The sequence below is a fragment of the Syngnathus leptorhynchus genome, chromosome 5, assembly GCF_054491065.1.
Source record: "Syngnathus leptorhynchus isolate UIUO chromosome 5, UIUO_Slep, whole genome shotgun sequence".
Classification (NCBI taxonomy): Eukaryota; Metazoa; Chordata; class Actinopteri; order Syngnathiformes; family Syngnathidae; genus Syngnathus; species Syngnathus leptorhynchus.
The window spans coordinates 5,099,838-5,116,379 of NC_141199.1; the positions used below are offsets into that span (position 1 = coordinate 5,099,838).

Sequence of the window (16,542 nt, forward strand, 5' to 3'; positions counted from 1 at the left end):
CATTTTGATTCACCTTCTCTCGTGCATTTGTGGGTCATTGTACGTGACCTTAATGCCTAGCCGGTTAAAGGAACTAAATCTTACTTTCTTTAACATGTATTTGTGCTGTCTTTCTATGAAATACTGCTGATGGCCCAAAACATTCTGATTTATTTTACCCATTAGGGCCATTTCCTCTTTATTTGCTCTTTATTGTTGTATAACCTGACCTCTTTTTTTTTTTTTTAAATCTCTGAATATCTTCTGTTTCATTTTATTTTCTCCATCTCTTCACCTTTGCTGACATCAGATAATACCCTCCCATGAGACTTTGGATAAAGATAACCACATTGAGCATGTGCGACTGTGTGCGTGCGCATGTGTCTGAGTAAATCTCAGCTCCAACACTGGCTCACACTCTTGGCAGCTTTCATCTACCCTGGCGAACAGATCTACTAAGCCAACGTCCCTCCCAGCACTTAACCATGTACCGCATTAGCTTGCCATTCCCTAACCAAAAACATTTACTGTGTGAGCCAATGTTTGTTTGAGCCAAAATAGACATGCTGCATTTCTCCTCCGGCAACCTCGGCCTTTGTATCGTCAATGTGTTGTGCTTAGAATGGATTAGCCTGCCAGGTGGTTTATTCTTACAATCAAAAAGGCACCGCCGTCCAGGGAGACGGGAGAATCACAAACCAAATGGGTTGTAATTCCTATTCAAATAAAAGTTTGTTTTTTTTTAAATTGGTATTGATCCATCATCCAGTTTCGTTGGGTCCATAGTGATGAATCAGGTGAGCGTACCGTTTGCACCGCAAATCCATCCTCTCTTGGTTACAGAACGTACACATACACACATTGTCATGGTATTGACAAGTTGCACGATTTTGGTTTGAATACCAAGTGGAACTTCGTGATTGGCTGTTTTTAAAGGGGGCACGGGCCAATAGGGCAAAGAGATTGTGTGGGGATTGTGCTAAAGCACAGGTGCACCACCATTGATGGGCAGCAGCTGGTGAAGCCACAAAAGAACAAATGTAACACACAGATGCATCCATTTCAAGCAAACACAGTTTAAGGGTCCACAAAATACAGCATGCAGTATTATAACTTAATAATGTATAGTTACAATTTAGACAGATTAGGGCTGGTTAATATGGACCAAATCTGATATCCCGGTATATTCAGGACGAAGGGTGATTTACGATATATATCAGTATTTTAAACAAAGCATGTTCAGTTTAAACACGACACCACATGTTCCACTTTCTGCTCAACAGAGCACAGCTGAACAAATAAAAGAAATATGAAGAGAAGTATAATAGTATGTAACCATTTATTAAATCTATGATACAAATCACTTACATTTTAAAAATAACAAATGTAAACTAAAACAGGCTTACTTTGGCAGGAAAACATGGGCCTACAGTATCATGATAATTAATGAAAACTGATTTAAATAAGGGCTGTGCAAATACCAAAACAGGTAAATAAAACAGACTGACCCTGGCTGGAAACAGACCTACAGCTGTTTTTACAGCTGTATGAAATGAAAACAGATACCGTAATTTTCGGACTATAAGTCGCGTTTTTTGCGATAGTTTGGGTGGGGGGGGGGGGCGATTTATACTCAGGAGCGACTTATGTGATTTTTTTCAAAAATTTTCAAAATCCAAAAATCCGCGATGTGAAACCGCGATAAACGAACCGCAATGTAGCAAGGGATTACTGTCATTTGAACTGCAAGTGACGTCACCCGTGCCGCGCGGCGGTTGTTTACATAAAGGGCAAAGGATTCGATCACGGGATGACGGAAGATGACGAAGGACCCCACGTACTACCGGCATCATTAGCGGCTTTGTCTGAAGTATTTAATGATTTGGAGTGACACAGAAGGTTTGAAAAACTATTATGGCTTTTACACACGCCCAGTCCTTCTCGACGGGAGCTCTCTTTCACCTCCGTGGATAGAAGTCGGGGGCCTGCGCTCGGCCGGGTGGCTGTCCGGGGACGGTGGATGGGGCTCGGACATGGCTTTTACGCACGCCCGGTCATACTCTACAGAGCTTTCTTTCCCCTCCGTGGCTGGAAGTTCAGTAGTTGTTGGTTCGTTGAACTCTTGTTTTGTTAAATAAACAGCCGTTTACCAAACCCACATCTATCCTGGTACTTTGTTTACACTACAATATAGTTATATACTAGATCTCTGCAGCACACGCGCGGCGTTGTTGACATAAAGAAGGAGGAATTTGATCGATGGATTTAATGATTTGGAGTGACACAGATGGTTTGATAATATTGTTTTAATATGATAGTTATTTTAAATATACTTTATATATCGTTATATGGGTCTGTAGAATAATAAGAAATGCAACTTACAACGGGTCCGACGTGAGCATATGTGGCGCATACGCGGCATTGTTTACATAAAGCACGATCGATTTGATGAATTGGAGTGACACAGATGGTGTTATTTATGTAATACTTACTTGAATAACTCTGAATGTTACGTCAGGCCCGTTCTCAGCTCCTCGTTTGTGTATATGTCACGTTAGCATACCGGATCATTTAGCCTGTTGTTGCTGGTTCATGTTGGATTTTGACAAATAAATTTCGTGGCTGATCTAGTGACAAATGCGGATAATATAATAATCATGGGCAATTTTAACATCCACATGAATTTACCGTCAGAGCCACTTACTTCAGCGTTTCAGACTTGAATTGATACGTTTGGTTTTACGCAAGCCGTACAGGTAGCAACGCATAAGAATGATAATACCTTAAATCTGGTATTATCCCGAGGATTGGCAACCTCTAATATAACAGTACTGCCATACACTACTGTTTTGTCTGATCGCTACTTAATACAATTTGAAATTTTAGATCTTAGTCAAAGACAAGAGAGCAATCAGAATTATAGCAGCCGTAATATTAACTCCATGACTGCAACTGCGCTATCTGAGCTTCTGCCACCAGCAACTGCCGTATTTCCCCCATATACCGGCTCTACTGATAATCTTACAAATTAATTCAATGCTACATTGTTAAATGCCATCGACTCTGTGGCGCCGCTATGTCTGAAAACTCGCCATAGATTGCCTACTTCGTGGTTCACAGATGAAACACGTTCGCTTAAGTAGAAAGCACGAACGCAAATGGCGTTTAACGAAACTTGAGGTTTTCCATCAGGCATGGCGCGACAGCCTCCTGAAATATAAAGATGCGCTTATCTTAGAAAAAACTTGTTATTTTTCGCAGGTCATTTATCTCAATAAAAACAATCCTAAATACCTATTTGATACAGTGGCAAAGCTAACAACACTACGCCAACCGAACCCCGATAGCTCCTTTGACTCGGCTGACGAGTTCATGAAATTCTTTGCTCGAAAGATTGAATCCATTAGGGATGAGATCAAGATGACCATTTCGCTCGCTCAGTCGAGACCGCCGATTACCGGCGCTGACGATCATGCAATAACCCTCTCAAATTTTAAAAGCGTGTCCCTCGAAAGGCTTACACAATTAGTTAACAAACAACATGTTTACTCGACCCGCTTCCAGCCAAACTATTTAAAGAATTATTTCAAATCTTAGGACCGTCCCGTTTTAAATATAATTAATCTGTCTGTCTCCTCTGGGATGGTGCCAACAGCCTTTAAAACCGCTATCATTAAACCGCTACTTAAGCGACTAAATCTTGACCCAGACTGTTGCAGTAACTATAGGCCAGTTTCAAATCTCCCATTCATAGCAAAACTTCTTGAAAAGGTAGTAGCGCAGCAGCTTATTGAGTACATGGTCGCTAATAATCGATATGAATCTTTTGAGTCTGGTTTTAGAGCTAATCATTCCACTGAGACAGCACTTGCTAAAGTGACTAATGATCTCCTCATAGCTATGGATTCAAACACTTCATCGGTATTGTTACTACTCGATCTTAGTGCTGCCTTCGACACTGTAGACTTTGATATTTTATTAAAGCGTCTTAAAGGTTGTGTTGGTATTTCGGGGTCAGCACTAAGCTGGTTTCATTCGTACCTATCAGACAGGACGAGGACCAATTCTATTTAATATTTATATGATTCCGCTTGGGGACATAATATGTAATTATAATATTAGTTTTCAATGTTACTCGGATGACACCCAATTATATATGCCGTTATCAATGACAAATCCGCAGGACTGTTGTAATCTTGAGGCATGCCTTGCGGAGATCAAGCAATGGATGTCTCAACTTCCTTCGTCTGAACCCAGATAAAACTGAGATGTTGATAATTGGTCCAGCTCGTTATCAACATTTATTTAAGGAAACCACTATAACTATAGATGATCGTCCTATCACTCAGAGTGATACTGTAACTAATCTCGGGGTAATATTTGACCAAACGCTCTCCTTTCAAAAGCACATTAAGAATATAACCAGAATAGCATTTTTTCACCTTCGTAATATTGCTAAGATTCGCCCAATCCTCTTGACTGGTGATGCGGAAATTATTATACATGCATTTATCACGTCGCGCCTGGACTACTGTAATGCATTATTCTCTGGTCAAGTCCATTATCAAAAGTCTACAGTTAGTATAAAATGCTGCTGCAAGGCTGCTCTCACGGACAAGAACATTTGATCACATTACCCCAATATTAGCCAATTTACACTGGCTCCCGGTCCATTTAAGATGTGACTTCAAGGTTCTTCTATTAACCTATAAATCATTGCATGGCTTAGCGCCTTCATATCTCGTCGACTTAGTCGTTCCTTATCTTCCGTCTCGTAACCTTCGTTCGCAAACCGCTAGTCTTTTAGTGACACCGAGGGCCAAGAAAATGTCTGCAGCTGCTAGAGCATTTTCTATTCAGGCTCCAGAGCTCTGGAATGCCCTACCAATGGATATTAGAACTGCTACCTTAGTAGAAACATTTAAGACACGTTTAAAGACATATTTCTATGATATGGCCTTTAATGAACCTGTAGTGGCTGATTCGGCTGGAGTTTGTTCTTGCTCCCTCGCTCCAACCCCACCCCTCCCCGGCTGGGGAGGTGGTTAGGTGACACCCAAGCTGACGGCGGCTATCTAGATTCTCGTGGACCAATTCAGCATGAGGGAACTGCAGCGGATGACCCTCCTAGAGGACACTGCCAGGACAATCAAAGGCACCTCCGACAGCTCTTCGCTTTGGCCTGGACATCCACTTCTTGATTTCCATATTGTGTATTTTATGTGCCCTCTTTGCATCCATTGCAGCCTGGTGATCCCGATAGGGGGATCCTTCCATCTGTGGTCCCTTCTCAAGGTTTCTCATTTTTCCCCTGGTAGGTTTTTTTTTTGTTTTTCCTTGCCCTTTTGGGAGCCCAAGATCAGGGGATGCTTTGAGAATAATTGTCAATTGATTGTCTATGTGAAGCCCTTTGAGACGGCTTGTGATTTAGGGCTATACAAATAAACTTTACTTGACTTGCTCTTCATCTACAATCCGAAATCCAAAATACCTCCAAATTACACAGCTATTGTTTTTTTAGCTCTTCCTTTCTCTCATCCGGCATCATGGCCCCCATTTTCTTTTGAAAAGTATGTTGAGTTGCGTTGTGCGTCGGAGAAGCCTATGTAAACACGCAAGGAGCGGGGTTGAACCAAAGATGATGAAAAGGAAATAGTGCCCTGTGCAGTACCTGTCAGGCACAGAGAAGAGCAAATATAACAAAGGCAGCACCTAAATATATTACCGTATTTTCCGGACTATTAAGTCACAGTATTTTTCCATAGTTTGGCTAGGGCTGCGACTTATAATCAGTCACATTACTTATTACTTGATCATTAACACATTACTTACTTACTAGTATAGTTGATCACTTTACTTCATGTTAATTTCACTTTAGACTGCATGAGGGCGCACTAGGCCTGTGGAATAATTGGAACCGCATCTGACAATGAGTCTGACCTTCCGTAGTCAGCAACGGCATTGTTTACAAGTTACATGGAGGCTGAAGATTTCAATGGATTTAAGGATTTAGAGTGACACGGATGGTTGGATAAAATGTTGTTTATGTTATAGTTATTTGAATAACGGTTAATATGTACCATCAGGTATGTTCTCAGTTCCTCGTTTGTGTCGTTAGCATACCGTATTGTTTAACCAGTTGTTGCCTATTCATGTCTGTTCTTGGTGTTGGATTTTGTCAAATAAAGTTCCCCCAAAAATGCGATTTGTACTCCGGTGCGACTTGTTTTTTTTTTTTCTTCATTATGCATTTTATGGCTGGTGCGACTTGTACTCTGAAGCGACTTGTAGTCCAGAAAATACGGTATATATATCGGTATAGCGGGATTGTCCCAAATACCTATCGCTTTCTGAAATATATTGGTATAACTCGTCATACCGATGTACCACCCAGCCGTAAGACAGATGACTCAGACAGTTAGTCTTTAATTGTCCTAGCATGCATGTTAAAAGTGAGAGGAAGCCAGGGCACTTGGAGGAAACACACGGGGAAAAAATGCCACATCCATATAGGATGCCAACCCAAATGTGAGGCGGATGTGCTGAGAAGAAAATCATGGGTGTAACAGTTTTGAATGTACCATTTGTGATGTGCAGCCACATAGAAAGCGCAACACATCACACACGAAGGGATTTCATTCATGGGTATTCTCACGTCGGATGAAAATTCTCGCAAAAACTTCCAAGATTGAATGTGATTTCAGGATAAACAATCATAGTGGACAAAGAAGCGACAGTTTTTTCAAAAAGAAAAAGCATTGATCAAATTGTTTTGATATTTGATTCTCCACCACGCCTCCGCGCTGCCTTGTCACCTTGCTTTCTGATTGGCTGCACGCCACTGTCAACTGGCTGCATGCCCGTTTCCCCTTGGGTGACACCACACAATATCAGTCGAAAAATCGAACATGTTGAATATCCCCAATTTGAGGTCGGGTGTCCTTTCGAGCAACCGAGATCAATCTGATGACACCACACATGGCATTAATATCTGCTAAGATTATCTTTGGAGCCATTACTCGAATCAGAGCCGACCTACGATAGTCGGTAGGGGAGATTCAAGGCTAAATTCGGGTCGATAATCCGGCCATGTGAACCACTCTTTAATCTGTTGTCACATGTTTTCCAGCTAAAAGATTTGCAATCAATAAATATCACATAACTTAACTAAACTCACCTTTAGCATATTATTAAACTCAAGTACTTTAGAATAACAATGTCCCATTCAATTGAAGGATTATTGGGCTGGTGTGTATTCCCAGCAGCTGTTTAAAGGCGAGTGGCCTGCCCCACAACCCTGGTAATTGAAGCCAAGAGCTTTATCTGGTGTCAGATAGAGGCACCCAGACTCCACCAGGATTGAGAGGCTCTCCAGAGACAGACATAGGCCTCCTGCCCTCTTTTCTTACCTCAGTTGCTTTCAAAAGAGGATCTCTCCTTATCTACCTAACCTTCTGCTTAGAAGGGAAGAAGAGGTCACCCCTTCTTGCACATTAGTCTTGCCTAGTTTTCTAGTTTTGTATACTGGGCTAATTTTAGCTCCACCACAGGGAAGGAAGTAAAGGAGGGCACATACGTACAGAATTGTTATTTTGAGCAATCATGTCACGTTCTAGGATGAGCAACTTTATCTCTGCTTGAGTAGTGGCCGTCTGTGTGTGTGTGCCTATGTTTTTGGCCACACCATTCAATATATATTAGACCAGTGGTTGGCAAATAGAGGCCCGCGAGCCAATTTTGGCCCGCCATCTATTCTGTCTGGCCCGCGAGATGACGTTAATATGATGTATTTATAAAAAAAAAAAAAAAAAGGGCATACCGTAATTTGCTGACTATAAGTCGCTCAGAGTATAAGTCGCACCAGCCATAAAATGTACAATAAAGTGAAAAAAAACCCATATAAATCGCACCGGAGTATAAGTCGCACTTTTGGGGCAAATTTATTTGTCAAAATCCAACACCAAAAACAGACATGAACCAGCACCAACAGGCTAAACGATACGGTATGCTAACGTGACATATACACAAACAAGGAGCTGAGAACGGGCCTGACGTAACATTCAGAGTTATTCAAGTAAGTATTACATAAATAACACGTTTATCAAACCATCTGTGTCACTCCAATTCATTAAATCCATCGATCGTGCTTTATGTAAACAATGCCGCGTATGCGCCGCATATGCTGACGTCGGACCCGTTGTAAGTTGCATTTCTAAATATTCCACAGACCCATATAACGATATATAAAGTATATTTCAAATAACTATCATATTACAACAATATTATCAAACCATCTGTGTCACTGAAAATCATTAAATCCGTCGATCAAATTCCTCGTTCTTTACGTCAACGCATGCGCTGCAGAGATCTAGTATATAACTATGTTGTAGCATTAACAAAGTACCAGGAAAGACGTGGGTTTATGTAACAACAATATTATCAAACCATGTGTCACTCCAAATCATTAAACCCATCGATCAAATTCCTCGTTCTTTATGTCAACAACGCCGCGCGTACGCTGCAGAGATCTAGTATATAACTATATTGTAGTGTTAACAAAGTACCAGGAAAGAGGTGGGTTTGGTAAACGGCTCTTTATTTAACAAGAGTAGTATATAACTAAATTGCAGCGTTAACTAAGTACCAGGAAAGACGTGGGTTTATATAACAACAATATTATCAAACCATCTGTGTCACTCCAAATCATTAAATCCATTGATCAAATTCCTCGTTCTTTATGTCAACAACGCCGCACGTCTGCTGCAGAGATCTAGTGTATAACTATATTGTAGCGTTAACAAAGTACCAGGAAAGAGGTGGGTTTGGTAAACGGCTCTTTATTTAACAAAACAAGAGTAATATATAACTATATTGTAGCGTTAACTAAGTACCAGGAAAGACGTGGGTTTATATAACAACAATATTATCAAACCATCTGTGTCACTCCAAATCATTAAATCCATTGATCAAATTCCTCGTTCTTTATGTCAACAACGCCGCACGTGCGCTGCAGAGATCTAGTGTCTAACTATATTGTAGCGTTAACAAAGTACCAGGAAAGAGGTGGGTTTGGTAAACGGCTCTTTATTTAACAAAACAAGAGTTCAACGTGCCAACAACTACTTAACTTCCACCCACGGAGGTGGAAGACAGCTCCATAAATAGGACCAGGCGTGCGTAAAAGCCATGTCCGAGCCCCATCCACCATCCCCGGACAGCCACCCGGCCGAGCGCCGGCCCCCGACTTCCATCCACGGAGGTGAAAGAGAGCTCCCGTCGAGAAGGACCGGGCGTGCGTAAAAGCCATAATCGTTTTTCAAACCTTCTGTGCCACTCCAAATCATTAAATCCTTCAAACTCTTCGTCCTTCGTGTCACTTACAAACAAAGCCGCTAATGATGCCGGTAGTACGTGGGGCCCTTTGTCATCCCGTGATCGAATCCTTTGCCTTTTATGTAAACAACTGCTGCGCGTCACGGGTGACGTCACTTGCAGTTCAAATGACAATAATCCCTTGCTATGAAAAAAAAAAACGCAATTTATAGTCCGAAAAATACATTTAATTAGTAATTGTCTGAATTTTTTTGGCCCGCGTCCGAAATTAATTGCTGACCCCTGTATTATTAGACTGTATTTTAGACTAGCACAAGCATATGTACTTACTCACACAAATGGTATGGATATGTGTTCTATAATTTAATTCAACTGCAGAAAACTGTATGATTCAGCACTACTAAAGCTGAAATGTAGTATTAACGTGTCCTCCATCTATCCATTTTCTCTTGTAATCATTGGGGTTGCTGTTGAGTTTGTCTCTCAGTTGACCTTGGGCAAGAGAAAGGGCTACCTCGGATTACAAATTTAAACTAAACTACTTCTGACAGTGGTGGTGTTGCACTCTTGTTATCATCTTCAACTAACCACAAACTGAATTGCCAAACAAAAATATTACAGCACTGAATTGCTTTTTCACATCTCTTTTCAGACAGTGAGATTGTTCCCCCTAACTGCCTGCGCCCACGCTCTTTTACAACAGTGCGCTCCTCCTCTCTCCGCCGTGAGGCTGACGACTCCCGTCTATCTGTTAGCTTGTGTGACCTCAACCTTCAGCAGGAAGATGGAGACAACTCCCACTCACACCATCACACGCTCCACCTGGCGTCAGCCTCCTCAACCTGTCCCATCCCCCAGAACTCCCTCAACTCACACCAATCATCTTTGCTGCCGTCTGCCCTGGAGAGTGATCTCCACTTCCACCAGTTGCGTGGCGCCCATATTAAGACTCTTGATGAACAGACTGTGGCGAGATCAGAACATTCACGGGAGGAGCGCACTTTAGTTTTCACCAACCGCCCCCTCCATATTGGAGAGTGTGTGTACATCAAAGTCACCAAGTCCAGTCCAGCCCGCTCAGGCTCCTTGTCCTATGGTGTGACATCATGTGACCCAGCTGTGCTGCGCCCCAGTGATCTGCCATATAATCCAGAGGCTCTAGTCGACAGAAAGGAGTTTTGGGCAGTGTGTCGTGTGCCCACCCCTCTACAGAGCAGTGACATCCTAGGCTTCTTCGTCAACCAAGAGGGAGAGGTCATCTTAAGCCACAATGGCACCAATGTCGGCATGCAAGTCTGTGTGGACAACTCTCGCCCACTCTGGATGTTCTTTGGTCTACATGGTGCTGTCACTCAGCTGAGAATTCTGGGTAAGAAGAAATATCATGTATTTTGAATAAGAATGGCCTTTTGTCACCAAAAAGTGACATTGCGCATAAAGGGTACGTCACAACACATAAATGAATTCGATTGGATGGTTTGTTTTGAACCAACGCAGCCGCGGTGAATGGCATGCTCTCCAGACCCACTTTCTTACTAGTGGATGTGGCTTGCCAGACTCATCAGTCACACCCAACATCTTCACCCAAGTGTTAACATAATGGCTTAGTATAATAGCACATTGCTGCACAGCAGATTTTTTTTTGCTGTGCATTTCAGAAAAAAAACACCAACAAATATGAAACAGAAAAATAATACAACAGGTCTCTTTACCAGCTTTCATCCTGGAATCCTCAAGTGTAATCTTTCTACATTTTTTACATTCCATCATGGAACATTTCTCGTCTGATGAAATGTATTGCTTTGTGTTGACAAGAGAGCAATGAAAATTTCAATTAAATTGAACAGAGGCCAGATTGAGGGTTGTTAAAGATGGTTCTGTGTAGGAGGGCAAGATTACACATTTGTTACAAAGACTTGGAGAAAAGTCATGTTCTGTGTTCCAAATGTAGGCAGATAAACTCTGTTCTGTTTGGCTTTCCCCCCAATTTTGCGCAAAAATAGCATTAACGGAGAAAAGAGAGAACCAAAGTATTGTTAACACCTAAAGAAGAAAAAAGGCTACGATGGGCTAAATAAAAGCATCAGGTGGAATCAGGAAAATGTGGAGAAAGTCAAAACTTTGGATGCGAGGAAACCTTTCTTAGTGGTTTTCACCGGTCAGTTTAATCTTGGCACACTCTGAGCTCAGATGCGCTAGAATAGATGGAACTGCTTGCTTGCCTACCTGGGGATTATTAGGGTTGGACAGAAGGTGCTCCACAGTATAAACAGAGGATTCCGGGAGGCTTGTGTGCTACTACATACAAGGCCTTAAAGTTCAGTTGTTGATGATGATGTAAAACAGTAGCTATCAATTGGTGAACTAAACCAGTCACAGATGTTTTTTAATATCAGTCTCCTCATATAGAGTGCCTACATTTATGAAATCAAGGGCAGATGTCACACCTGATTCAAATGGTCAGATAATAAGCAAGGTCCGCAGAAGCTGGATAACAATCGTTATCATTTGAATCAGGTGTGTTGCAGCAGGGAAACATGAGACATGCAGGACTCTGGGCCTCGCGGACCGAAATTGACCACTCCTGATCTACATTATCGATTGTATCTAATTGTATCAATTTTATCCATTTACTTTTATATGACTTACATTTATTACACTGGTGGCGAGGAGGAATTTGTGGTTCTCAGCCTTTTAGTGGTATGTGTGCATGTACCTGCGCCCATTTTGAGAGTGAAGGAGTGTGTGCTTTTAATGACTTCAAAAGAATCAGCCTCCTCTCAGTGTCCGACTTATGACACGTCAGGTGGTGATGTATGCATGCGCCCATTTTGACAGTGGAATATGTGCTTTGAATGACTTGGAAAGAATCAGCCTCTCAGTGTTCGACTTATGTATGACATGTCGGGTGGTAACGTAGATTAGAGGCTTTCAGACAGCTGTTATTCAGATCCTCACGACACATGTCACCACGCCTTTTTGTGACATGCCATGCTTCAGATTCTTTTATCATCTCCTTTGTGGCTTTTAAAACCAATGTGTGTGTGTCTCACATCTTATATTAATTTACTCTTTTCAGGCAGTTCTGCAACACCATGAGAAATGTTCATAATCTTGCTCAATAATACTCTCGAGGAAGGAATTAGAGACAAGCAATCATTCCTGAACCATTCCAGCCCGGGTGTGTCCTGGTCAAGCCTCGATGGATAAATTAAGAAAATATATTTCCTTTTCTGATGTCTACCAGGAAAAAGAGAACATCAGACCCTTGTACACCCCCCTCCAAAAAAATGAAATCTGTCATTATAACAGATGTTCTTTTTTTCTTACGGGCAACTTGCTCGTTTTCCTCAAGTGGCTATTGCAGTATTAAATGCTGGGATGCTTTTGACCTTCACTGGCCTCACACATTGCTTGTCATTCATCCATTGACAGTTGACAGTGGTGGGAGTGCACTAATGATCTGTCTAGGGTTGACTCAAGGTTTAGTGTCACGCTCAAGGACAGTTTTGACACATTGGAGGAGGAGGTGAAGGTCACTTCTCCTACCTGAGTCACCAAGGCTTTCCTTTGTATTGCATCACACATTTTGCCAACAGCAACACACGTCAGTGTGAAGCGGAAGGTGGATGGCACATTATACTTTAGTAATTTTACAGGGATCTTGACACTTAGCTGATATTGACACTCTCTTGCTCCTTTTATCTTCTGTAGGCTCCACTCATGTCGGAGACAGACGGGCCGGGTCGAACCCCAGTTCGCTTTCTTCGTCACCACACACTCCAAGTGCCCTGTGCAGCGGCAGCTCAGATCCCATCCTCAACCGAGGCATGTTTTCGGCTTCTTACTGCAGCTCAGCAGGGGGTAAGTCTATCCGTACGGCCACTACAGAAGCAGGGAGTCAATCAGCCCTCAGGGGACTGGATTGAATTCAGTATGAAATAGTGTGTGCTTGACATCATCTTGTAGTTTGAAACAAATGGACATGCACTTCACAGGCAGCAGAGGGGTTGCTTGCAGCCAGATGTAGCAATATATTGTTTTTGTATGTAACTTCCAAACTCCAGTCATGTAACACATTCATTTTTCAAATTAATTGTAGAAGTGTGTAAAAGCAAAAAAACATAGTTTGTCATTCTCCAATACTTCCAGATTCTACTTTGTAACTGTAAATACATTTTTTAAGCCTATGGCCATTTTTGTTGTTGTTTTTTTGTATTGGCAGCATTTTTGAGAATTTCCCACTATACTGGAATTGACTTTACCATGCGCTTGAACTAAATATTTCTACTCTTTGTTCAGGAACAACTCCTAATTCTCCAGTCAGCCTGCCGAAGTCACCTACGTTCCCATCGGACCGCGGGCCTCGCTCTGACGAGTGCTCAATCTGTTACGAGAACACGGTGGACACTGTCATTTATGCATGTGGACACATGTGTCTTTGTTATAACTGTGGCCTGAAGCTCAAGAAAATGTCCAACGCATGCTGTCCCATCTGCAGAAGACAGATAAAAGACATCATCAAAACCTACCGAAGTACATAAGAGCACATAGTGGAAGCGCAAACTGCCAGAGATGAGGGAAGGCTTTAAGGGGAAATCTTGATACTTTTGAAAATCTATTACACTTTCTGTTGCTTGAGTCTGCAACATTACTCATTCAGGTACACTACTGCTGACACGTGGTCTCATGCTGAAGTCAACAGATACAGTACATGCCACAAGTGTTAACACCCACCCCCCCCTCCAGGAGACTTCATAATAGAGGGCAACCACTGAAACAATTTCATCCAGGATTGCATTTGTTGAGCCGTGCTGCCACGATGCAGGGACTGTGCCGAACCCCCCCTCCGGGCTGAATGTTTCAACAAATCTTTTAAGGATGCGGCACAGAACTCAGTCAACCGCATGTGTACATTCTGTCTGACTTAGCCAGTGGAAACAAGCACACTCACGTTTCATATAGGTTATCTCGCTATCTCACAACTCGAGTTTATACTTGGAGATGGATGAGCAACGCACTGATGAAATGATGACTCATTGGTGCTGCTAATCAGTGGTGACATGTTTAGGAACGGTGCTGACTGTAATCAGGACTCTTGTACTCATTTATCTACTGTATCTTTATGGTAGCTCTACGTACTTCAAATGTTGATGGTATGTTGTGCTAGCTAGCTGCTTGCTTTACAATGTGGTGTGTTGCACTGAAATTGGCATCTTCATGGAAATGCCCCATTTGCGTGAGATGATTAAAGAACGCTCATAGGTTTAAGACTCCGCAGCTCACAATTCTCAAAAAAAACAACAGGGAGTAGATTCTCAGGGCCAAACATTTTTTAGGGGGTGTTATTTGTAAGACGTAAAGACTCTTTCCTCAAACTCTAGTCATAACTGTGATTGTACTGCACTGAGTAATCCTGACATTCACATCTCCTTAAAAATAGCTCTGTACGAACATGTGAAGTTGGGGGATTGTTGCCATGGTATCAGAAGGCAGTACAGTTACGACACAGCGGCCTTAACCAGCGTTTGTTACAAACCGATGTTTTTGCAAGAAGGAAAATTACCAAAAAAATTCTCTTGTGTGACTCAAAGCAGTCACATTTTATACTCAGTGGAGGAAAAAGATCACACAAAATGTTAATTATTTTTATAAATATGCAGAAGTTCCCATATTATAATAACATATCTTCTTATCTTTGTGAGAGTTACACCAGCAGCAAGAAGCCTTTATAGAAATTAAGTTATTGAATGATACCTCTCCCACACACTCATTCCAATGTATTCTTTACAAATCATTTAAACGGGGCTCAAAGCTTTGCTGCTATTGTATTTGCCAGCTGTCCTTTTCCGGTAAATGCTGACAATGGTTAGCTCGGTTCCACACGTTCCTCCACAGTTTTTAATCGTGCTACTGCTTGAAGTGTTTAACCACATTTGAATGTTAATTTATGTATTTAGAATAAATTATTGTATTTTTTTAATGTGGTCAAGTTAAAAACAGTCTGTTACTTCTAGGATTGTTTAGATCAACCCCCTTCCTATCATTGTTGGGATTAATAGTTTTGGTATTAGTCTGTTTTCCTGATCGTAACATTTAAATGTATTCTAGTTTTGTAATAGTACAAATGGTTTGTTGTACTTTGCTGAATTGTTGGACAGAGTTGCAGGATATAAATCTGTAGGTTTATTGAAATCTCATCCTTTTTTTCTCTGCAATATATTGTGCATAAACTGACGTTACAGTTGAGTCCATCCCACATAGAGCTCTTGTGTTAAAGACATCACTGTATATCACTTGTTTGCTGGAGATAACGGTTACATCAAGCAATTGTTTGTGAATCTGCAATTGTTCAGGCCCTCATTTCAGTCATGTCATGTTTGTTTGGTATTGTTCGCTCTGACCAAATCCACACTTTATAAAGTTCATCTGCATTGCATTCAATGTATCAAGACATCATATTTTTTGGCACCTTTTTAGCTAACTGATTCTGTTTCTCAACTCATTTACGTTTGCATTCAAAATGTTCAAATGGCTCATTGAATGTTACTGACCCTATAAATGTGGTTATCCCATCACTCGAGAGGGCTAAATCCTCTGATTTTGCTTTTTTTTTTTTTTTTAATTCTGTTTGGCGTGTTGCAGTTTGCTGTGCGTGAGTGCGTGCGTACGTACGTGCATGCATGCATTACACCACAATTAGATTGTTGCTATGGATTTTGTGTTATGTGTGACTGATCTGTTTACCTCATGTAAAGTTCAGGACCAACAATAGACGAGCACTTATGAATGTGCATTTTTATCCCTCTCAGTTTTGCCATAGTTGTGACAAGAGCAACATTCTGAAGTAATTGGTTAGGATCTTTTTTCTTTCAACTCGGTTCAAACATAAGATGTATTTGGTGATATTGTTCAATAAACCTTCCTTCCATATGTGCTTGTGGAAATGTTGGGTTTGTTTGTCGGGGATGTAATGGTATTGAATTGCATTATATTAGACCTTTTCATGAAATTTTGACATTACAATGGAATGCAAATATTTTACAGTCCATGCCTTCTATTGGCTAATCTTTAAAGTTCACTTTCAGCAACTTCTAAAGCCTATCCCGGTTGACTTTGCGCAAAAAAACAAAACAAAAAAACAGCCCATCGCATGGCTCACAAAAACAATCATTCCCACTTCACACAACCACTGGAACTGGAACTGAACCGAGGAATAAAGCACTTATT

At 41.4% G+C, this 16,542-nt stretch overlaps 1 protein-coding gene across 1 annotated transcript in view; it reads left to right on the forward strand.

Annotated features, from left to right (window-relative positions):
- The window catches only part of neurl1aa (neuralized E3 ubiquitin protein ligase 1Aa), a 31,383-nt gene extending 15,114 nt beyond the window's left edge, over positions 1-16,269 (forward strand). The window contains exons 4-6 of the mRNA XM_085911946.1: positions 9,965-10,681; positions 13,027-13,176; positions 13,615-16,269. Coding sequence (XP_085768072.1) covers positions 9,965-10,681; positions 13,027-13,176; positions 13,615-13,856 — 1,109 coding nt within the window. The 3' untranslated portion in view covers positions 13,857-16,269. The remainder of the gene's footprint in view (positions 1-9,964; positions 10,682-13,026; positions 13,177-13,614) is intronic.
- The last annotated feature ends 273 nt before the right edge of the window (positions 16,270-16,542 follow it).